The 16,518-nt window shown below is 51.3% G+C and overlaps 3 protein-coding genes across 6 annotated transcripts in view; 1 reads left to right on the forward strand and 2 right to left on the reverse strand.

Annotated features, from left to right (window-relative positions):
- The window catches only part of PSMA7 (proteasome 20S subunit alpha 7), a 189,055-nt gene that overhangs the window by 56,514 nt on the left and 116,023 nt on the right, over window positions 1–16,518 (forward strand). The gene's annotated exons all lie outside the window — the stretch shown is intronic.
- ADRM1 (ADRM1 26S proteasome ubiquitin receptor) overlaps window positions 1–16,518 on the reverse strand; it is an 83,453-nt gene that overhangs the window by 41,887 nt on the left and 25,048 nt on the right. The gene's annotated exons all lie outside the window — the stretch shown is intronic.
- The window catches only part of OSBPL2 (oxysterol binding protein like 2), a 59,640-nt gene that overhangs the window by 29,152 nt on the left and 13,970 nt on the right, over window positions 1–16,518 (reverse strand). The window contains exons 2-4 of one of the 2 annotated variants that reach the window (XM_050745094.1): window positions 11,316–11,480; window positions 7,197–7,341; window positions 3,380–3,455 (exon numbers count right to left, since the gene is read on the reverse strand). In XM_050745094.1, coding sequence (XP_050601051.1) covers window positions 3,380–3,455; window positions 7,197–7,341; window positions 11,316–11,352 — 258 coding nt within the window. In that variant the 5' untranslated portion in view covers window positions 11,353–11,480. The remainder of the gene's footprint in view (window positions 1–3,379; window positions 3,456–7,196; window positions 7,342–11,315; window positions 11,481–16,518) is intronic. The other variant, XM_050745095.1, reaches the window with a different exon arrangement.

Here is a 16,518-nt window from a genome sequence, read left to right on the forward strand (position 1 = left end):
ATTTTTTGTAGAGATGGGATCTCACTTTGTTGCCCGGGCTGGTTCTGAACCCCTAGCCTGGAGCGATCCTCTTGCCTCAGCCTCTGACAGGGATTATAGGCATGAGCCGCCGCACGCCTGACCTGCCCACAGCTTTTAAATTCAGAGAAAGAGCAACAAAAAGGCTTCCTGACAGAGGGACACAAACAAGGTCCACACAGGACTGCAAACAGCAGACAGCAACACGTGAGACCACTGGACATTTGAATACAGAGCGAGTATCTGATGATATTAAATAACTTTCTAAAGTTATTTTCTAAAGTATAATAATATCATAGTCACATTAAAAAAGAATCCTTATCCTTTAAATATATGTAAGAAACATTTACAAACAAAAAGATGTCTGGAATTAAAATATGAGGGAGGAGAGAAGCAGGGGGGTGTGGACCAAACAGAATGAGCCACAGCCAATCACTGTGGATCCAGAATGAGCCACAGCCAATCAGTACAGATCCAGAAAGAGCCACAGCCAATCACTGCGGATCCAGCTATGGGGACATGGGCTCGCCACTATCTGTCCACGTCTGTCTGTGTTGGGACTGTCCATGCTGCCAAGTGTGCTTGTGTTTTTTCAATACAAGCTGAGAAGTAGTAAAAAGAGAGGAATGCCACCAAAACCTCCAGAGGGGAGTGTTTCAAAGTGAAGTGTGAGGGGTGGAGCCACCCCGCAAGGCCCCTCCCAGCACCTTTCCACTACGCCTACCAGTCCTACACGCTCACATGCAACTTTCACCTCAATCCCTCCACAACCCTCACCTAGGGAATGCAATTTACATCATTTCATGTTGTTGAAAAGATGCTTTTGGTCCTAGAATCTTTATTTTTTTTAAGAGACAAGGTTTCCCTCTGTTATGTAGGCTCGAGTACAGTGGTGAAATCACGGTTCACTGCAGCCTCAAACTCCCAGACTCAAGCCATCCTCCTGTCTCAGCCTCCTGAGTAACTGGGACTACAGACATGTGCCAACACACCTGGCTAATTTTAAAAATTTTTTTGTAGAGATGGGGTCTCACTGTGTTGCCCAGGCTCTGGTCTCAAACTCCTGGCCTCAAGCGATTCTCTTCCCTCAGCTTTCCAAAGCACTAGGATTACAGGCATGAGCTACTACCACACCCAGCCTGTCTTAGAATTTAAAAGAGTCAAAATTAGGTGGTTTGTCAAGTTCACAAAAAGACTTTCATCATCTATACCAAGACAGATATTTTTGTCAAGACCTGAATTAGCCACATAGTCAAAAATGTACAAAAAACACTGCTGAAGGAGAAAAAAAATCTCAAATGGTTTATTTTAAAAGAAACATACAGATATATACAGAAATACAGATGTGTATGCATGAGCATTAGCACACTCGTATTTTCCAGCGCCATCTGCTGAGAGGGTCTGCAGGCAATGATACCTCAGCAGCAATGAGCTCACCCAGCACTGGGTCGTGGTTTCTAAACACCATTACCCAGTGAATGGGCTCCCTGGGGAAGTGGCTGATTCCAGGGTTAAGGCAGGGAAAATATAAGCTGAACTAGAGTATCCTTTAGTGCCTGAAATAAGTGTTCAGAAAAGGATGGGGGTTCAGCAGAAGCGGGAAAACCAACCTGGAAGAACTCTCAATGCCAAAGGTAGAACAATTTGAGCAATTATGTAAATAAGGACTATACTGGAATTCAACTCACAGAAAATACATGCTCATGAGTCCATACTAATACAAATAAATAACTGAATAAATATATAATTAGGGGAGAAGGGACAGCTCTCCTTTACAGAACAATACCAATTAATAAAGGTAGAAGACAGAATGAGAATAGAAAATCCCCATTAGAATGATTTCAATAAAACCCACCAATGGATGCCACAATTAGCAAGCGGAATCCAAGTGTCTCCCCCAAAACACTGATTACAAAGAGAAATGCAGCAACTCTGCAGTGGAGACACTTGATCAGGTTAACCAAGTGATCAGGTTAACAGTCCCCCTAACAAGACACGTGGATATCACAGAGCCCCTCAGACCAGGCCCTGATCAGGTTAACCAAGTGATCAGGTTAACAGTCCCCCTAACAAGACACGTGGATATCACAGAGCCCCTCAGACCAGGCCCTGGCAAGGGTACCTCACTTCTGTGTGTGCCAAAAACACAGAACCTCATTCTAAGAAGAAAACATCAGACAAACTCAAATTAAGGAAAAGTCCACTAAGTAACAGACCAGAGCAGCTGTCACCAAGTGGAGAAGCCCAAATGCCATGAGGGTCCTGGGACAGGAAAGGACGTTGGGGACACTGAGGAAATACAAGTGACATGTGGAGCTAAGATGCATTTCTCGCTTCGGTCACTGACCTATGGTTACTCCGAGAGATGCCAGCATCAGGGGAGCTGGGTGGTGGGTTTACAGGAATGCTCTGTGCTATTTTGTGATTTTCCTTAAGTCTAAAATTATTTCAAAATAAAAAGTTGAGAAAAAATGAAGTTCCCTCTGGAAAAAAAAGGACTAAAACATAAGGGCAAAAAATCATCGGCACTAGAAGACATGGTCTGAGCAAGAGTGACGTCGTGTATCCCCAGGCCATCTGAGTTTTCAGTCATTGAGCGCTGGCCCAGGACCCAGTAAGGTACAGAAGGCACAGGACACTCCCCGCCCCCGTGAGGCACCGCTTGTTCTCACAGTCAGGAAAGATCATGAAAGGGAAAGTCTGTAACTTCTGGGCCCTCATTACCCAGCTAGTTTTTCTGTCCCAAACCCTGAGCCCCTGACAAAGGCTGACGCCCCTCCTGCAGCTCAGCATGTGGCCGTGGGGGGTGCCACGGAAGCCCCACCCACCTCACACAGGACACAGGGCTGGACGGGTACCTGCAGGATGGTTCTCATGTCCCGTTTCGCCTACAGAACGCCTCTTCCCCTGACGTGCTTGTTCTCTGCCTGTTTTACTGTCTTAATCTCACACTGTTTATAAACATGAGTGCATTTTTTCTTTCTTTTTTTTTTTTTGAGACGGAATCTCACTCTTGTCACTCAGCCTGGAGTACAATGGTGCAATCTCGGCTCACTGTAACCTCCGTCTCTCAGGTTCAAGCAATTCTCCTGCCTCAGCCCCCCAAGTAAATGGGATTACAGGCGTGCGCCACCATGCCCGGCTAATTTTGTATTTTTGGTAGAGACGGGGTTTCTCCATGTTGGCCAGGCCAGTCTTAAACTCCCGACCTCAGGTGATCCACCCACCTCAGCTTCCCAAAGTGCTGGGATTACAGGCATGTGCCCGGCAAGAGCGCATTTTCTTAAATCACTAGCACTGCAATACCTTCCCAGGAGTCAGTGGTGCAGCCCCACGCGTGAGCATGGGCCCCCGGACTCACCAGGCCGACACACTTCTTTAGAATGGTCCACACGCTGAAATCACTTCTGCTGAACATGGGAGCCGGCAGTGACGTCCTGTGGGGCATGAAAGGGGTGTGTGTGGGTGAATTCAACACAGGACTCCGACCACTCAAGGTGGCTGCACTCAATGACCATTTCTCTTTAATTCTGACACTTAAACATTGGCATTTCTGCATTCTGGCATGCCTGGGGACACACGGATATGGCTGCTGCGAGAGGCCTTCCACACCCATGTTCCCAGGACCTCCCAGGAATGGTCATGACAACAAAGATGGCTGGCTCTGCAGTCTTGGCCCCACAGTGGCCGTGCTGTTGTTTCCTCCCAGAGCTGGAAGACAGGGCAGCAGCAGGGAGTCCCTCTGCCTGCACAGTTCACAGCCTTCTGGGGGCTCCTGGTGGGTCCTTGGGGCAGCAGCCAGACCATAGGCAGAGGTCAGGCCACGAGGGCACCAAGAGTGACCCGAACTAAAAGCTTTTCAGTCCTTTAGATTCGTGTTTGCCTTCCTGAGGAGCATTTCTTTCTGGGTAATCTTCCAGTCGGCTGCAAGGGGGAGCCCACGCCATCACGCTTGCACCAGGAGACTCTCACCCCCACCACTGCTCACCGCTGATCGACCTGGGGACCACTGACCCGGGGCCCTGGACTCCCCGCCAGGAACGTGGAGCTGGAATGAGACACTGTCTCCATCTAGGAGGGGAGTGCCTGAATGGAGACATAAACTTGGATTTGGGGAGAGGCGTGCCAAACCCACACAGGACACCACAGAGGAGGGTGCAAAGAAGGTGCTGCAGAGTGGGGGCCCAGGGCTCCCTGCTGCTCACAGCCCTCCAGGGACACCCCAGGGCTCTCCTGCTGAACTCCCATTTCATGGAAGCTGCTTTGAGGGGTGTTTTGCCTCGCACCCAGCAAAACCTTGACACCGACACTCTGACCTCTGGAGTGATGAAAGCACATGCTTTTGCCTGCTCTGCTCCTGAGCTATGCCCCGGGAATGCCACATCAGGGCAGCTGGGTCAGGACACACTACTGGTGTCAGGGGGCAGGAGGGAGAGGACACGGCAGCTGTGAGGCAGGGTGGAAAATAAAATGAACATCTGCTGAGTGCCAGGCCTGGGCTGCTGGAAGCCAGCACCCAGCTCTGCTCTGCCATCATCCATGCACTCATTCAGGGAATACTCTGTGATTCGGGGGTGCTACCAGGAGGGGAATGTGGCTCTGCAGAGGGCCAGGTCACATCCCCCAAGGATATAACCCTGCATGGAGATGGGATGCACAGGAGCTACAGACATGAAGGAGAAGAGAGGCCCCAGGCCAAGGGAGCAGAGGGAGCTGATGCACCAGAGGACCTGAAAGAGGCCCCTGCAGCTGGGGCAGGAGGCAACAGGGCTCAGGCCTGGGCCCGAGGGCCTAGGTGAGGGTGCTGGCCTTCATCCTAAGAGGTGAGTGACCACATGGTGCACTGTCCAAGCTGGGTCATTTCTTCCAGTAGAACAGGGCACCATTCACAGCTCTGTAGGACCAGGAGTGTGAGGCCGGCCATGTGGCCATCCTGCCTGAGTTTTAGGCAGAGGGTGACGGAGTAGGGGGTTCAGATCTGTCTTTTGAAAAACGCCTCTGGGCTGGGCATGGTGGCTCTCACCTGTAATCACAATACTTTGGGAGGCCAAGGCAGGTGGATCACTGGAGGAGCTCGAGACTAGCCTGGCCAACATGGCAAAACACTGTCTCTACTAAAAATACAAAAATTAGCCAGGCATGGTGATGTATGCCTGTAATCCCAGCAACTTGGGAGGCTGAGGCAAGAGAATCACCTGAATCTGGGAGGCAGAGGTTGTAGTGAGCCGAGGTCGCACCACTGGAGCTGCTCCAGCCTGGGTGACAGAGTGAGACTCCGTCTCAAAAACAATAAATACATATATACACAAATGCCTCTGCACAACAGCTGGAATAAAAGGCAGGGATGTAGAGGTCACTCTGGAAACAGGTGGCTGGGTAGACAGGCATGTGGCAGAGAAGACAGAAGAACTGAAGGACCCAACAGCACTGAAAATGGCCACAGAGTCAGGGCTAGAAAACAGGGATGCAGAAGGAGCAGGGGTGGGGGCTCCCCTATCTGTGGGGTGAGAGAATGAACAAACAACAGGTGAGAAGCAAATGTGGGCGCCCGAGTGGACCCACCAAGCAGGGGTGTGGGCCTGCAGCTCGAAGGAGAGCCTGAGGCCAGGCTGGAGCAGCTCCCTGGAGCTGAGACACACATCAGCAGCTGTGGCTGGAGCCCGCAACGCAATGCCACCAGCTCCAGGGCCACTGCCTGCCCCACCTGACACTTGTCCTGACTTCGTGTTGTTTTTTTTTTGTTTTTTTTTTTGAGACGGAGTCTCGCTCTGTCGCCCAGGCTGGAGTGCAGTGGCCGGATCTCAGCTCACTGCAAGCTCCGCCTCCCGGATTCAGGCCATTCTCCTGCCTCAGCCTCCCGAGTAGCTGGGACTACACGCGCCTGCCGCCTTGCCTGGCTAGTTTTTTGTATTTTTTAGTAGAGACGGGGTTTCACCGTTTTAGCCAGGATGGTCTCGATCTCCTGACCTCGTGATCCGCCCGTCTCGGCCTCCCAAAGTGCTGGGATTACAGGCTTGAGCCACCGGGCCCGGCCTTTTTTTTTTTGTTTTTGAGATGGAGTCTCACTCTGTCACCCAGGCTGGAGTGCAGTGGCGTGATCTCAGCTCACTGCAACCTCCGCCTCCCGGGTTCAAGTGATTCCCCTGCCTCAGCCTCCCAAGTAGCCAGGACTACAGATGTGCACAACTACACCGGGCTAATTTTTTGTATTTTAGTAGAGACAGGGTTTCTCCATGTTAGCCAGGATGGTCTTGATCTCCTGACCTCATGATCCGGCTGCCTCGGCCTCCCAAAGGGCTGGGATTACAGGCATGAGCCACCGCGCCCGGCTCGTGCTTCTATCAACAAAGACTGAAGACTTCTTCCTGTTTTTTGCTTTTTTTTTTTGAGACTTTGAGACAGGGTCTTGCTCTGTTGCCCACACTAGAGTGCAGTGGCGCCATCACAGCTCACCATAGCCTCAAACTCCTGGGCTCAAGGGATACTCCTGACTCAGCCTCCCAAGTAGCTGGGACCACAGGCGTGCACCACCATGCCCAGCTAATTAATTTTTTTGTAGTGGTGGGGTCTTGCCATGTTGCCCAGGCTGGTCTCCAACTCCTGGGCTCGAGTGATCCACCTGTCTCAGCCTCCCAAAGTGCTGGGATTACAGGCATGAGCCACCACGCCCAGCCAAGGACTGAAGACTTCTCATGATGGCCACTGTCATCGGACTCTACCTACATGAAAACGAACGTGGTGGAGGAGGAAAGGGAATGGGGTCTTGCTACATCAAGCAAATGAAACCCTTCTCGTCCTGTAGGGGTCAGAGCTGAACACACTGCAATAGAACTCCGATGAGACAGAGGATGAATTTGGCTGCCCATGGAAGAACAGGAGTATCTGTAGGAAATCAGCAAGGGGTCTGATGATCAAAACGCCATGTACTGTTTGCGGCATTTCTTAGATGGGGAAAGGCACTGCTCATAAAATTGCCATCTGCTGATTCCCGGAGCCGAGAGAGGCATGGAGCCTCTCAGAACGCTTGCTGGCCGCAGGAGGCTGTCCGGACGGGAAGGCCAGGCAGCCGTGGGGATGCCGCTCCAGCTCAATGCTCGTGAGGGCTGAGGGTACCCTGAAGAGTGTTTTTGGGGTGATTACAGACGCATTTTAGAAACAATAGATGTGAGAGAACATACCTGTGTTTCTGAATTCCATTCTCTTGAGAGGGCCTCTCCCCAATTTTCCCAATCCTATTATTTTTGCTGGTGTCCAAGTCAATCATTCCCGTGACTTTCTGATGTGCCTCTGAAAATTCCCCAGAAGAGTTATCAGAATCAAAGCCTGTGCGAGACAAGAAAATGGTAATTTTCGCTGGACCTAGAAGATTTTTTAAAAGCCTGCCTCCAAGAATTCTGACTATGCAAGCAGATGACTAAAGCTCTAAGTTGTTTGAATGGACACATGTGGAAGAATTAACTCTGGTTCCCCAGAAGTAGAGAGAAGTAGACAGGGTGCAGAGAGAACAGGGGCACACCAGGGAGCTTCCCACCTAAAGGCCACTCCCAGCGAGCTCCAGCGCCCAGGCTCCTCCCACACTTGGGACTTGAGGTCCAGTTCCAGGCCACGAGTTTCATCTCCCACAGGAACCTTTCGTCATTTTTATCTGTGACTTGCATGCTCTGGGTGGGCCACTTCTATCGGATTCAAACCCACCCCAAGGCTGCAACGTGCCCGTTGTGGCTCAGGGCTTGTGACCAAGCTCTGCACCTTGGTCTGAAACACGCCTGCTGACAATGTTTCGAGGGAGACCGTCGTGGCAGGCAAAGGCACCACTAACCCGTACCCAGCCAGGGAACAGTCATGGAAGCGCCACACGTGGCTGGACTCGGAGTGGACTCCGGATGAAGGGGACTCTGGAGAAGGAGCTCTTTAGAATCTGCGTGAGATCCAGCCATGCACGTGCTCCTGGAGCAAAAGTCCTGGAGAAGAACGGCCGGCCGCTGCCCTGGCGGGGTGGGCCCCTCCCCAGGACAGAACGGGCGACTAGGGGACAGGAACAAACGTCTCCCTTCAACCCCTGTCAGTCTGAGTCGCTGGAAGGGCCAAGTTCTGCACCAGAGCCGGATGGAGTGGGGGCTGGGGCCCCGCGATGAGTCAATTCCGTGGGGGCTCTGGGCCTGCAGGAGCCGGCGACCACCCAATGCTTCCAGGGGCTGAGGGCTCCACGTAAGGGGCACAGGCCCAGGAGGGTCAGGCAGACAACTGCGGTCGGACCCCACATGCGGACAAGCCTGCTACAGGCTCCACGAGAACAAAGCAAAGCTGCTGTGTCCTATCCCTCCACACGGCAGAGTTCATCCATAAAGGCAGTGCTGGGGTGGATGACATCGTGATTTTGAGAGAACGGGTTAAAAAGGAATCCTGAAATGGCCCACAGTGTCTGAAATAGCCTGCCACCTCTCATGTTCTGCGCTCTGTCCCAAAAGCAACATCTCTAACTCCTCACTCTGAAGTGATCTTGAAAACATTCCCTACTTAAGGGAATTCCGGGGGGTGGGACCTGCCCCTGTCCAGAAGAATAAAGCAGCACATCCCTGGCAGCCACTGCAGCCTCTGACTCAGCCAACACTACACGGATGGCCTAATAACATTCTAAGACACCGCATGCATTTATTGTAGAAAAACAGAAAATAGGCCGGGCGCGGTGGCTCAAGCCTGTAATCCCAGCTCTTTGGGAGGCCGAGACGGGCGGATCACGAGGTCAGGAGATCGAGACCATCCTGGCTAAAACGGTGAAACCCTGTCTCTACTAAAAAATACAAAAAACTAGCCGGGCGAGGTGGTGGGCGCCTGTAGTCCCAGCTACTCGGGAGGCTGAGGCAGGAGAATGGCGTGAACCCGGGAGGCGGAGCTTGCAGTGAGCCGAGATCGCGCCACTGCACTCCAGCCTGGGTGACAGAGCCAGACTCCGTCTCAAAAAAAAAAAAAAAAAAAAAAGAAAAACAGAAAATACAGACGAGCAAAGGAGGAAGCTGAGATCTCCTATCATCGGCTCCCTCGGAAACCCCGCTTTTTTTAGTCCCTCTGCGTTCATAGCCCTTAATCCTATACACACTGTTCATGTCCTCCAAACCTTTCCTTTGAATGGCACTGATTCTTAAGACAAATTAAATGCCTAATGAGACCATTCATTTAATAACTGCTTAGTTTACATACTTTTGAAATCAGAGTTACAAAGTCAGATGGAGATTATAGGCGGTGAAGGAGTCAAGAGTCTGCCTCTAACACAGGTATTCCATTGCATTAAGAGATGAAGTGGCTTCTTCCTTCCATTATTTGTTTTGAAGGTCAAGAATTGAGGGGAGAAATTCTTGTCACCTAGATATCTGTCCCTTCCATCTCACGCTTGGGGACACATGGAGAGGCCCTGCCGTGCAGGAGCAGTGCCCCACAGCCCTGTACGCCCTGTGGCTCCGAGAACAGTGGAGTCCGTCTGAGCACCACATCACACACTGCTGGGGCCTCTGGGAAGTCACAGCAAACTGACTCAAAAAGCTCAGAGGTGACCGGGAACGGTGGCTAATGCCTGTAATCCTAGCACTTTGGGAGGCCGAGGTGGGCGGATCACCTGAGGTCAGGAGTTCAAGACCAGCCTGGTCAATGTGGTGAAACCCCGTCTCTACTAAAAATACAAAAATTAGCTGGGCGTGGTGGTGGGCGCCTGCAATCCCAGCTACTCGGGAGGCTGAGTCAGGAGAACTGCTTGAACCCGTGAGGAGGAGGTTGCAGTGAGCTGAGATCATGCCACTGCACTCCAGCCTGGGCGACAGAGCAAGACTCTGGCTCAAAAAAAAAAACAGTTCAGAGGTATTTGGGAAAGTATCAGTCACACCAAGACCCCAGACAAAAAGGACATCCTATGAGACTCCCAGGAGAGGAGGGACCTCAAAGCTGCGCTCTCAGTGACAGACGTGGCACCCCACTCAAGGGCAACCTGAGGATGTGAGTGCCTGACAACCCCTCCACTGTGTGGGGTTCAGCAGAGAACACAGAACGACCACGGATGAGGTGCAAGCTCCACAGACCCTCCTCTGAGAGTGCATCTGAGGAAAACACGATGCAGATAATCCGGCTACGAAATCATGGAAAATGACTTAGAAATTGAGACTTTGAAGCCGGTTAGGAGTGCAGCATCCCCTTCTCCTGGGGTTTTGAATAAGAGTAAGTCAACTATCTTGGGCTGCCAGCGCAGGTATGGGAGCAGCACAGCCTCGGAACACTCAGCCCGCTCCAGCAGGGCCCCAGACCGGAGGTGCCACCAGAGCCATTAACGTGTCCTCAGGGCACGGCCACAGAGACCCTCCTGACACACCCACTCCAGCAGGGCCACAGACTGGAGGTGCCAACGGAGCCATCGACGTGTCCTTGGGGCGTGGCCACAGAGACCCTGACAGATCCTTGCGCGGCAGTAACTACCGAAGTGCTTCTAAAGATGGTCACTAATTCCCGGCCTGTGGCCGCATTTCTAAAGCCACTCCCCTTTCTGATCCTGACACCTAAGGACAAGGGAACATCCAAGGGAATCTCCTGATGCCCCTGCCCACCAGCAATGGTCCTTTCCAGAAAAAACAAGCGGAATCCCAGACGCCGACTCTGAGGCACAGAAGAGTGGAGAATGAACGTGAGAACCTGACAGACACAAGCTCAAAGGGTTTCAGGCTCTTCCCTGTGCCAGGAGAAGGGGCGGCTCTGGGAGGCCAAGCTGCCAGCCCTGCCCGCCCTTCCCTCTAGCCGGCCTGTCACATGCCCATGAGAGTGACTGGACGCCAAAATACATTCTTTTCAATCAAGCCACAGGATTTCATTCAGACCACAGGCTGCAGGCCGCCACTTTAAACCATGGTGCGAAAGAGAACAGTAACTGTGCTCTGCGGCTATGAGTGTGGCTAGGGAGCCAGGGTTTGCTGTCTGACGGGAGCGCCAAGCAGTGCCAGGCAAGACAGGGCCATCATATCCAGAACGTTCTCATCATGATGCAGGAATAAGAGAAAAAGATGGCCATCTCAGGAAACCAATGAAACTATCTGCACCCCAGGACACTCCTGGGAAGACTTAAATCCCGTCAGCCGAAGGCAAGGCTTTTCCCACCTCTGGGATGGACGTTAGATTTTGTTGAAGAGTCCGCGTTTGGGATCCTGAATGCTCCACGCACGGCTTTACTGAGCATCTTTACACCCCAAATGCCAGGCCCAACATCTGAATCCAGGGATGCTCACCCTTCCAGTACGTCCCTAGTTGGTTCTCTTTCAACTCACCTGTGACGGCATCAAAGAATTCTTCCTCTCCGTTCATCCTTCAGCAGCCAGCCTCCACTGCCCCTGACATGTGCTCTTCTACTGAATCATCATATCTGATCCACATCTACAGTGTAAGGAACTCCACGAACTTTCTCTTGGAAAAATCCAACGGACACTGAAGCTCTAAAGGGAACAAAATGTGGGCATACTTAGCTTCCAGAAGTTTCGTGGTTTAAAAACATTTTAAAAATATCCATTCACCATCCTAAACTCAATCTAAATTACATGTAAGCAAATTAGTAAAATAAATTATCACATCACAAACATGACTTCAAAAAGTAAATGAAAGGAAGCATTTATAACATAAGATCAATCAATGAATAACAGACCAATAAGTCACTCCTATAAGAAGAGTTGTTTCTAAAAAGCATTATCAGCTGGGCATGGTGGCTCACGCCTGTACTCCCAGCACTTTGGGAGGCCGAGGTGGGCAGATCACTTGAAGCCAGGAGCTTGGGACCAACCTGGCCAATATGGTGAAACCCTCTCTACTAAAAATATAAAAATTATCCAGGCGTGGTGGCGCACGCCTGTGGTCCTAGCTACTTGGGAGGCTAAGGCAGGAGACTCTCTTCAACTCAGGAGGTGGAGACTGCAGTGAGCTGAGACTGTGTCACTGCACTCCAGCCTGGGTGACAAAGTGAGACTTTGCCTCGAAATAAACAAATAAATAATTAAAATAAATAAAATTAAAATAACATTAAAAGCATTATCTATAGTTACGTAAGAAAACAATAAAACATTAATTTGGGAAAAGTCATGGGAGCAGGCAGGGTGTGGTGGCTCATGCCTGTAATCCCAGCATTTTGGGAGGCCAAAGCAGACGGATCACTTGAGGTCAGGGGTTCAGAGACCAGCCTGGACAACATGGTGCAACCCCGTCTCTACTATAAATACAAAAATCAGCCAGGCATGGTGGCAGGCACCTGTAATCCCAGCTACTCGGGAGGCTGAGGCAGAAGACACGCTTGAATCCGGGAGGCGGAGCTTGCAGTGAGCCAAGATCACGCTACTGTACTCGAGCCTGGGCAACAGAGTGAGATTCCATCTCAAAAAAAAAAAAAAAGGCCGGGCACGGTGGCTCAAGCCTGTAATCCCAGCACTTTGGGAGGCCGAGGCGGGCGGATCACAAGGTCAGGAGATCGAGACCACAGTGAAACCCCGTCTCTACTAAAAATACAAAAAATTAGCCGGGCACGGTGGCGGGCGCCTGTAGTCCCAGCTACTCGGGAGGCTGAGGCAGGAGAATGGCGGGAACCCGGGAGGCGGAGCTTGCAGTGAGCCGAGATCGCGCCACTGCACTCCAGCCTGGGCAACAGCGTGAGACTCCGTCTCAAAAAAAAAAAAAAAAAAAAAAAAAGTCACGGGGGCAGCCGGAACGCAGGTTAGCGTCAGCGAGGCGTTCAGCATCCGAGGTTCAAACACAGCGCAGGAAGTTTTGCTGAAAATCATTGCAAACATTCACCAGAGGCTGGAACAAATGGCTGTATCAGTAAACGGAAAATTATGTCGAAAATTTCACATCTACCTGAAACCAACATCAATTCTAGAGAATTGAGACTGCTATGTAAGTTAGCTGCTACCAGGATAAACTGAAGTAAACTTACATTTTCTCACAACTACCTTAGCTCAATATTCCAGAACTCATGCCTATTAGTGTCTCCCATCGGGAAAAGCAGCGTTGGATGAACGACAAGAGAAGGAGGCCAAAATCAGCATCCTTACTTGTGTCAGAAATACAAAAACCAGCCCAGAGCTCTCTGCACAGTTCTGAGGGTGAGGGTGCCAGGGGCGAGAACGACTCCCAGTGCTGGGCGACCCCCCAAGCGGCTCATCCTGCAGCCCTGCCATAGCTGCACGGGGCAGCAGCAGCTGCTTCTCTCCAGACAACAGGACGGCCACCACCTCCCCTGAGACTCTCCGGTGTCTCCCAGTTCGTCTCTCCCTCCCAGCCAGCCTGAGGCAGCCCCTGAAGGCCGGCGCAGACAGCCCTGCTCACGGCCAAGGTGTGCTTGCCCTTGCAGGCAGGAGAAGTCGCTGTCTCTCACTCAGGTCCCCCTCACAACTGCAGCGATGTGCTTCCCTCTTCAGAGCCACAGAGGAGCCAGGGCTCCCTGAGGAGACGTGGCTGAATCCAGGACTGGGCTCCTCTTGCCATGGTAGCAAGGAAGCTGCCCAGGAAGACTGGAGTGTAGAGTTGGAATGTGCATCCCTGCAAACACACGCTGAAATCTGACTGCCCATGTGACAAGGCTAGGAAGTGGGGCCTTTGAGAGGTGGTGGGACTGTGAGGGCTCTGCCCTCAGGAATGGCTTAATGCTGTTTTATAAAAGGGTCTGTTATAAAAGGGTGAGTCAGCCGTGCGTGGTGGCTCACGCCTGTAATCCCAGCACTTCAGGAGGCCAAGGTGAGCGGATCACTTGAGGTCAAGAGTTCCAGACCAGCCTGGCCAACATGATGAAACCCTGTCTCTACTAAAAAAAATACAAAAAAATTAGCCGGGCATGGTGGTAAGCGTGTGTAATCCCAGTTACTTGGGAGGCTGAGGCAGGTGAATCGCTTGAACCCAGGAGGCAGAGGTTGCAGTGAGCCGAGATCACACCACTGCACTCCAGCCTGGGCAACAAGAGCGAAACTCCATCTCAAAAATAAATAAATAAATAAATAAATAAAAATAAATAAAAGGGTGAGTTTGGCCCCCTTTTGTGTGCTCTCTCCTCCCTCCCTCTGCCTCCCCCTCCTTCTCCCTCCCTTTCCCTCTCTTCTCTCTCTCCCTCCCTCCCTCTCTTCCCTCCTCTCTTGCCCTTCCACCTTCTGCCATGGGATGACAGCAAGAAAGCCCTCAGCAGACACCAGCACCTTGAACTGGACTTCCAGACTCCAGAACGAGGCGCCTGCACAATGCTGCTCATTCTAAACTGCCCAGCCTGTGGCATTGCTGTAGCAGCACAACACAGCCTATGCCAGGGGCTCTCGTTGAATGACGCAGGATGAACCTACGGAAGCTCCCACAAGAAAGAGGAGACAATCTGAGCACCAGTATACGAGAAGAGGCTGAAACACAGTGAATACATTCAAGTCCAGAGTTCCTAAGATACTAAAAAGGAGATTAACTGGTCATGTTGGATGATGCCAGTAAGTCCACAAGTTATTTTGAAACTGGCAAACAAGGGGACAGCATCCTGCCTTCCCTACACACACTGCTGTGCCACTGTCGCCAGCTAACAGGTGAGGAAATTGCGCTTTATGGAAGCACCCCAGCAAACAGATGAACAAGGCACACAGGTTCGCGACCATCATCATTAGATGACACTGGGAAATTCATGTATCCAGGCATTGACCCCCAAGAGACGGCCTCGGGTGCCTCCCGGGGAGAGATCACATTGCCACTGCTGAAACAGTCTTGCCAGGAACACTAAGCCCAGGTTTGCCCAGCTTCTAGCTTTATCTACTAACGTGGTCTGGATGTGTTCCCACCACCAAACCTCCTGTTGAGATGTGATCCCGGTGCTGGACGTGGGTCTGACAGGAGTGTTTGGGTCACGGGAGTGGATCCCTCACGGCTTGGTGCCGTCCTCCTGGTCCTGGGCAAGGATGAGTTCCCATGAGATCTGCTTGTTTAAAGACGTCTGGCACCTCCCACACCCTCTCTCACTCCTCCTCGCGCCACGTGAGGCGCCTGCACCCACTTCGCCTTCCACCACGAGTAAAAGCTCCCTGAGGCCTCCCCAGAAGCTGAGCAGATGCCGGCGCCATGTTTCCCGTATGGCAGAACCATGACCTAATTAAACTACTTTTCCTTATCAATTTCCCAGTCTCAGGTATTTCCTTATAGCAACACAGGAACAGCCTAACACACCTCCCAACTTAGGGAAGCACAGAGACCAGAGGCCACGGGGACACGGCAGCAGCACCTGGACCGCGGGTGCCTCGCCCAGCAGACCCGGCCTCCGCAGGAAATCAACCACACTGAAAAAGCAGGCGCCCAGGAGGAGAAAGGAAACCTCGTGACCTTGACCGAGTGGCTACTTCGTGGGCGTGGGCACACCATGTTCGACTACATGCCAACGTGGGGATGCAATCAGCAAAACCCACGCACGACCAAGCCCAGAGTCTCCAACAAATCAATTACAAAGACAGAGAGAGAGGGAGAGGGAAGGCTTCTCACCATCTTGATTATGGTGATGTTTTCAAGGGTGCACATGCGTATCAAAACCTATCATACATGTTACACGTGAGCAATTTATCATATGCCAATTATACCTCAAAAAAGCCATCTTTAAAAAAAAGACATACCAGCCAGGTGCGGTGGTTCCCGCCCGTAATCTCAGCACTTTGGGAGGCTTAGGCAGGTGGATCGCTTGAGCCCAGAGGTCGGGTATCAGCCTGAGCAACATGGCAAAACCCCATCTCCACAAAACACACAAAAATTAGTCGGGTGTGGTGGTGCGCCCACCTATGGTCCCAGCTACATGGGAGGCTGAAGTGGAAGGATCACTTGAGCCTGGGACATCAAGGTTGCAGTGAGCCATGGTCACACCACTATACTCTAGCCTGAGCGACAGAGTGAGACCCTGTGTCCAAAAAAAAAAAAAGGCAGACCAATTAAAATGATGTTTGAAGCAGGATTCAAACAAGGCCTACACATAGGCAGATAAGATTTGATGGAGACATTTATAAGACAGTGGAAATCTGAATAGAGTAAGTATCTGATGGTAGGAGGATTCCTGCTCATTTTTAAGATGTCACAATAGGCCGGCCGTGGTGGTTCACGCCTGTAATCCCAGCACTTCGGGAGGCCGAGGCAGGAGAATCGCTCGAACCCAGGAGGAGGAGGTTGCAGTGAGCCGAGATTGCACCATTGCACTCCAGCCTGGGCAACAAGAACGAAAATCTGTCTTTTTAAAAAAATAAAAAAAAAAAAAAAAAGGCACGATAGTATGAATATCTTTTTGAGAGAACCCTAAAAAAAAATCCACTGCTCTGCACTATGTGAAAAGCCTCCCGGAATAGAAAGCAAGTTAGAATTAGAAACCATTTTGTTCTCCCTTTTGCTTGCTTTTTTTTTTTTTTTTTTTTTTTGAGACCGGGTCTTGCTCTGTCATCTAGGCTGGTGTACAGTGGTGCAATCACAGCTCACTGCAGCCACGACCTCCAGGGC

The sequence above is a fragment of the Macaca thibetana genome, chromosome 10, assembly GCF_024542745.1.
Source record: "Macaca thibetana thibetana isolate TM-01 chromosome 10, ASM2454274v1, whole genome shotgun sequence".
In the NCBI taxonomy this organism is placed as follows: Eukaryota; Metazoa; Chordata; class Mammalia; order Primates; family Cercopithecidae; genus Macaca; species Macaca thibetana.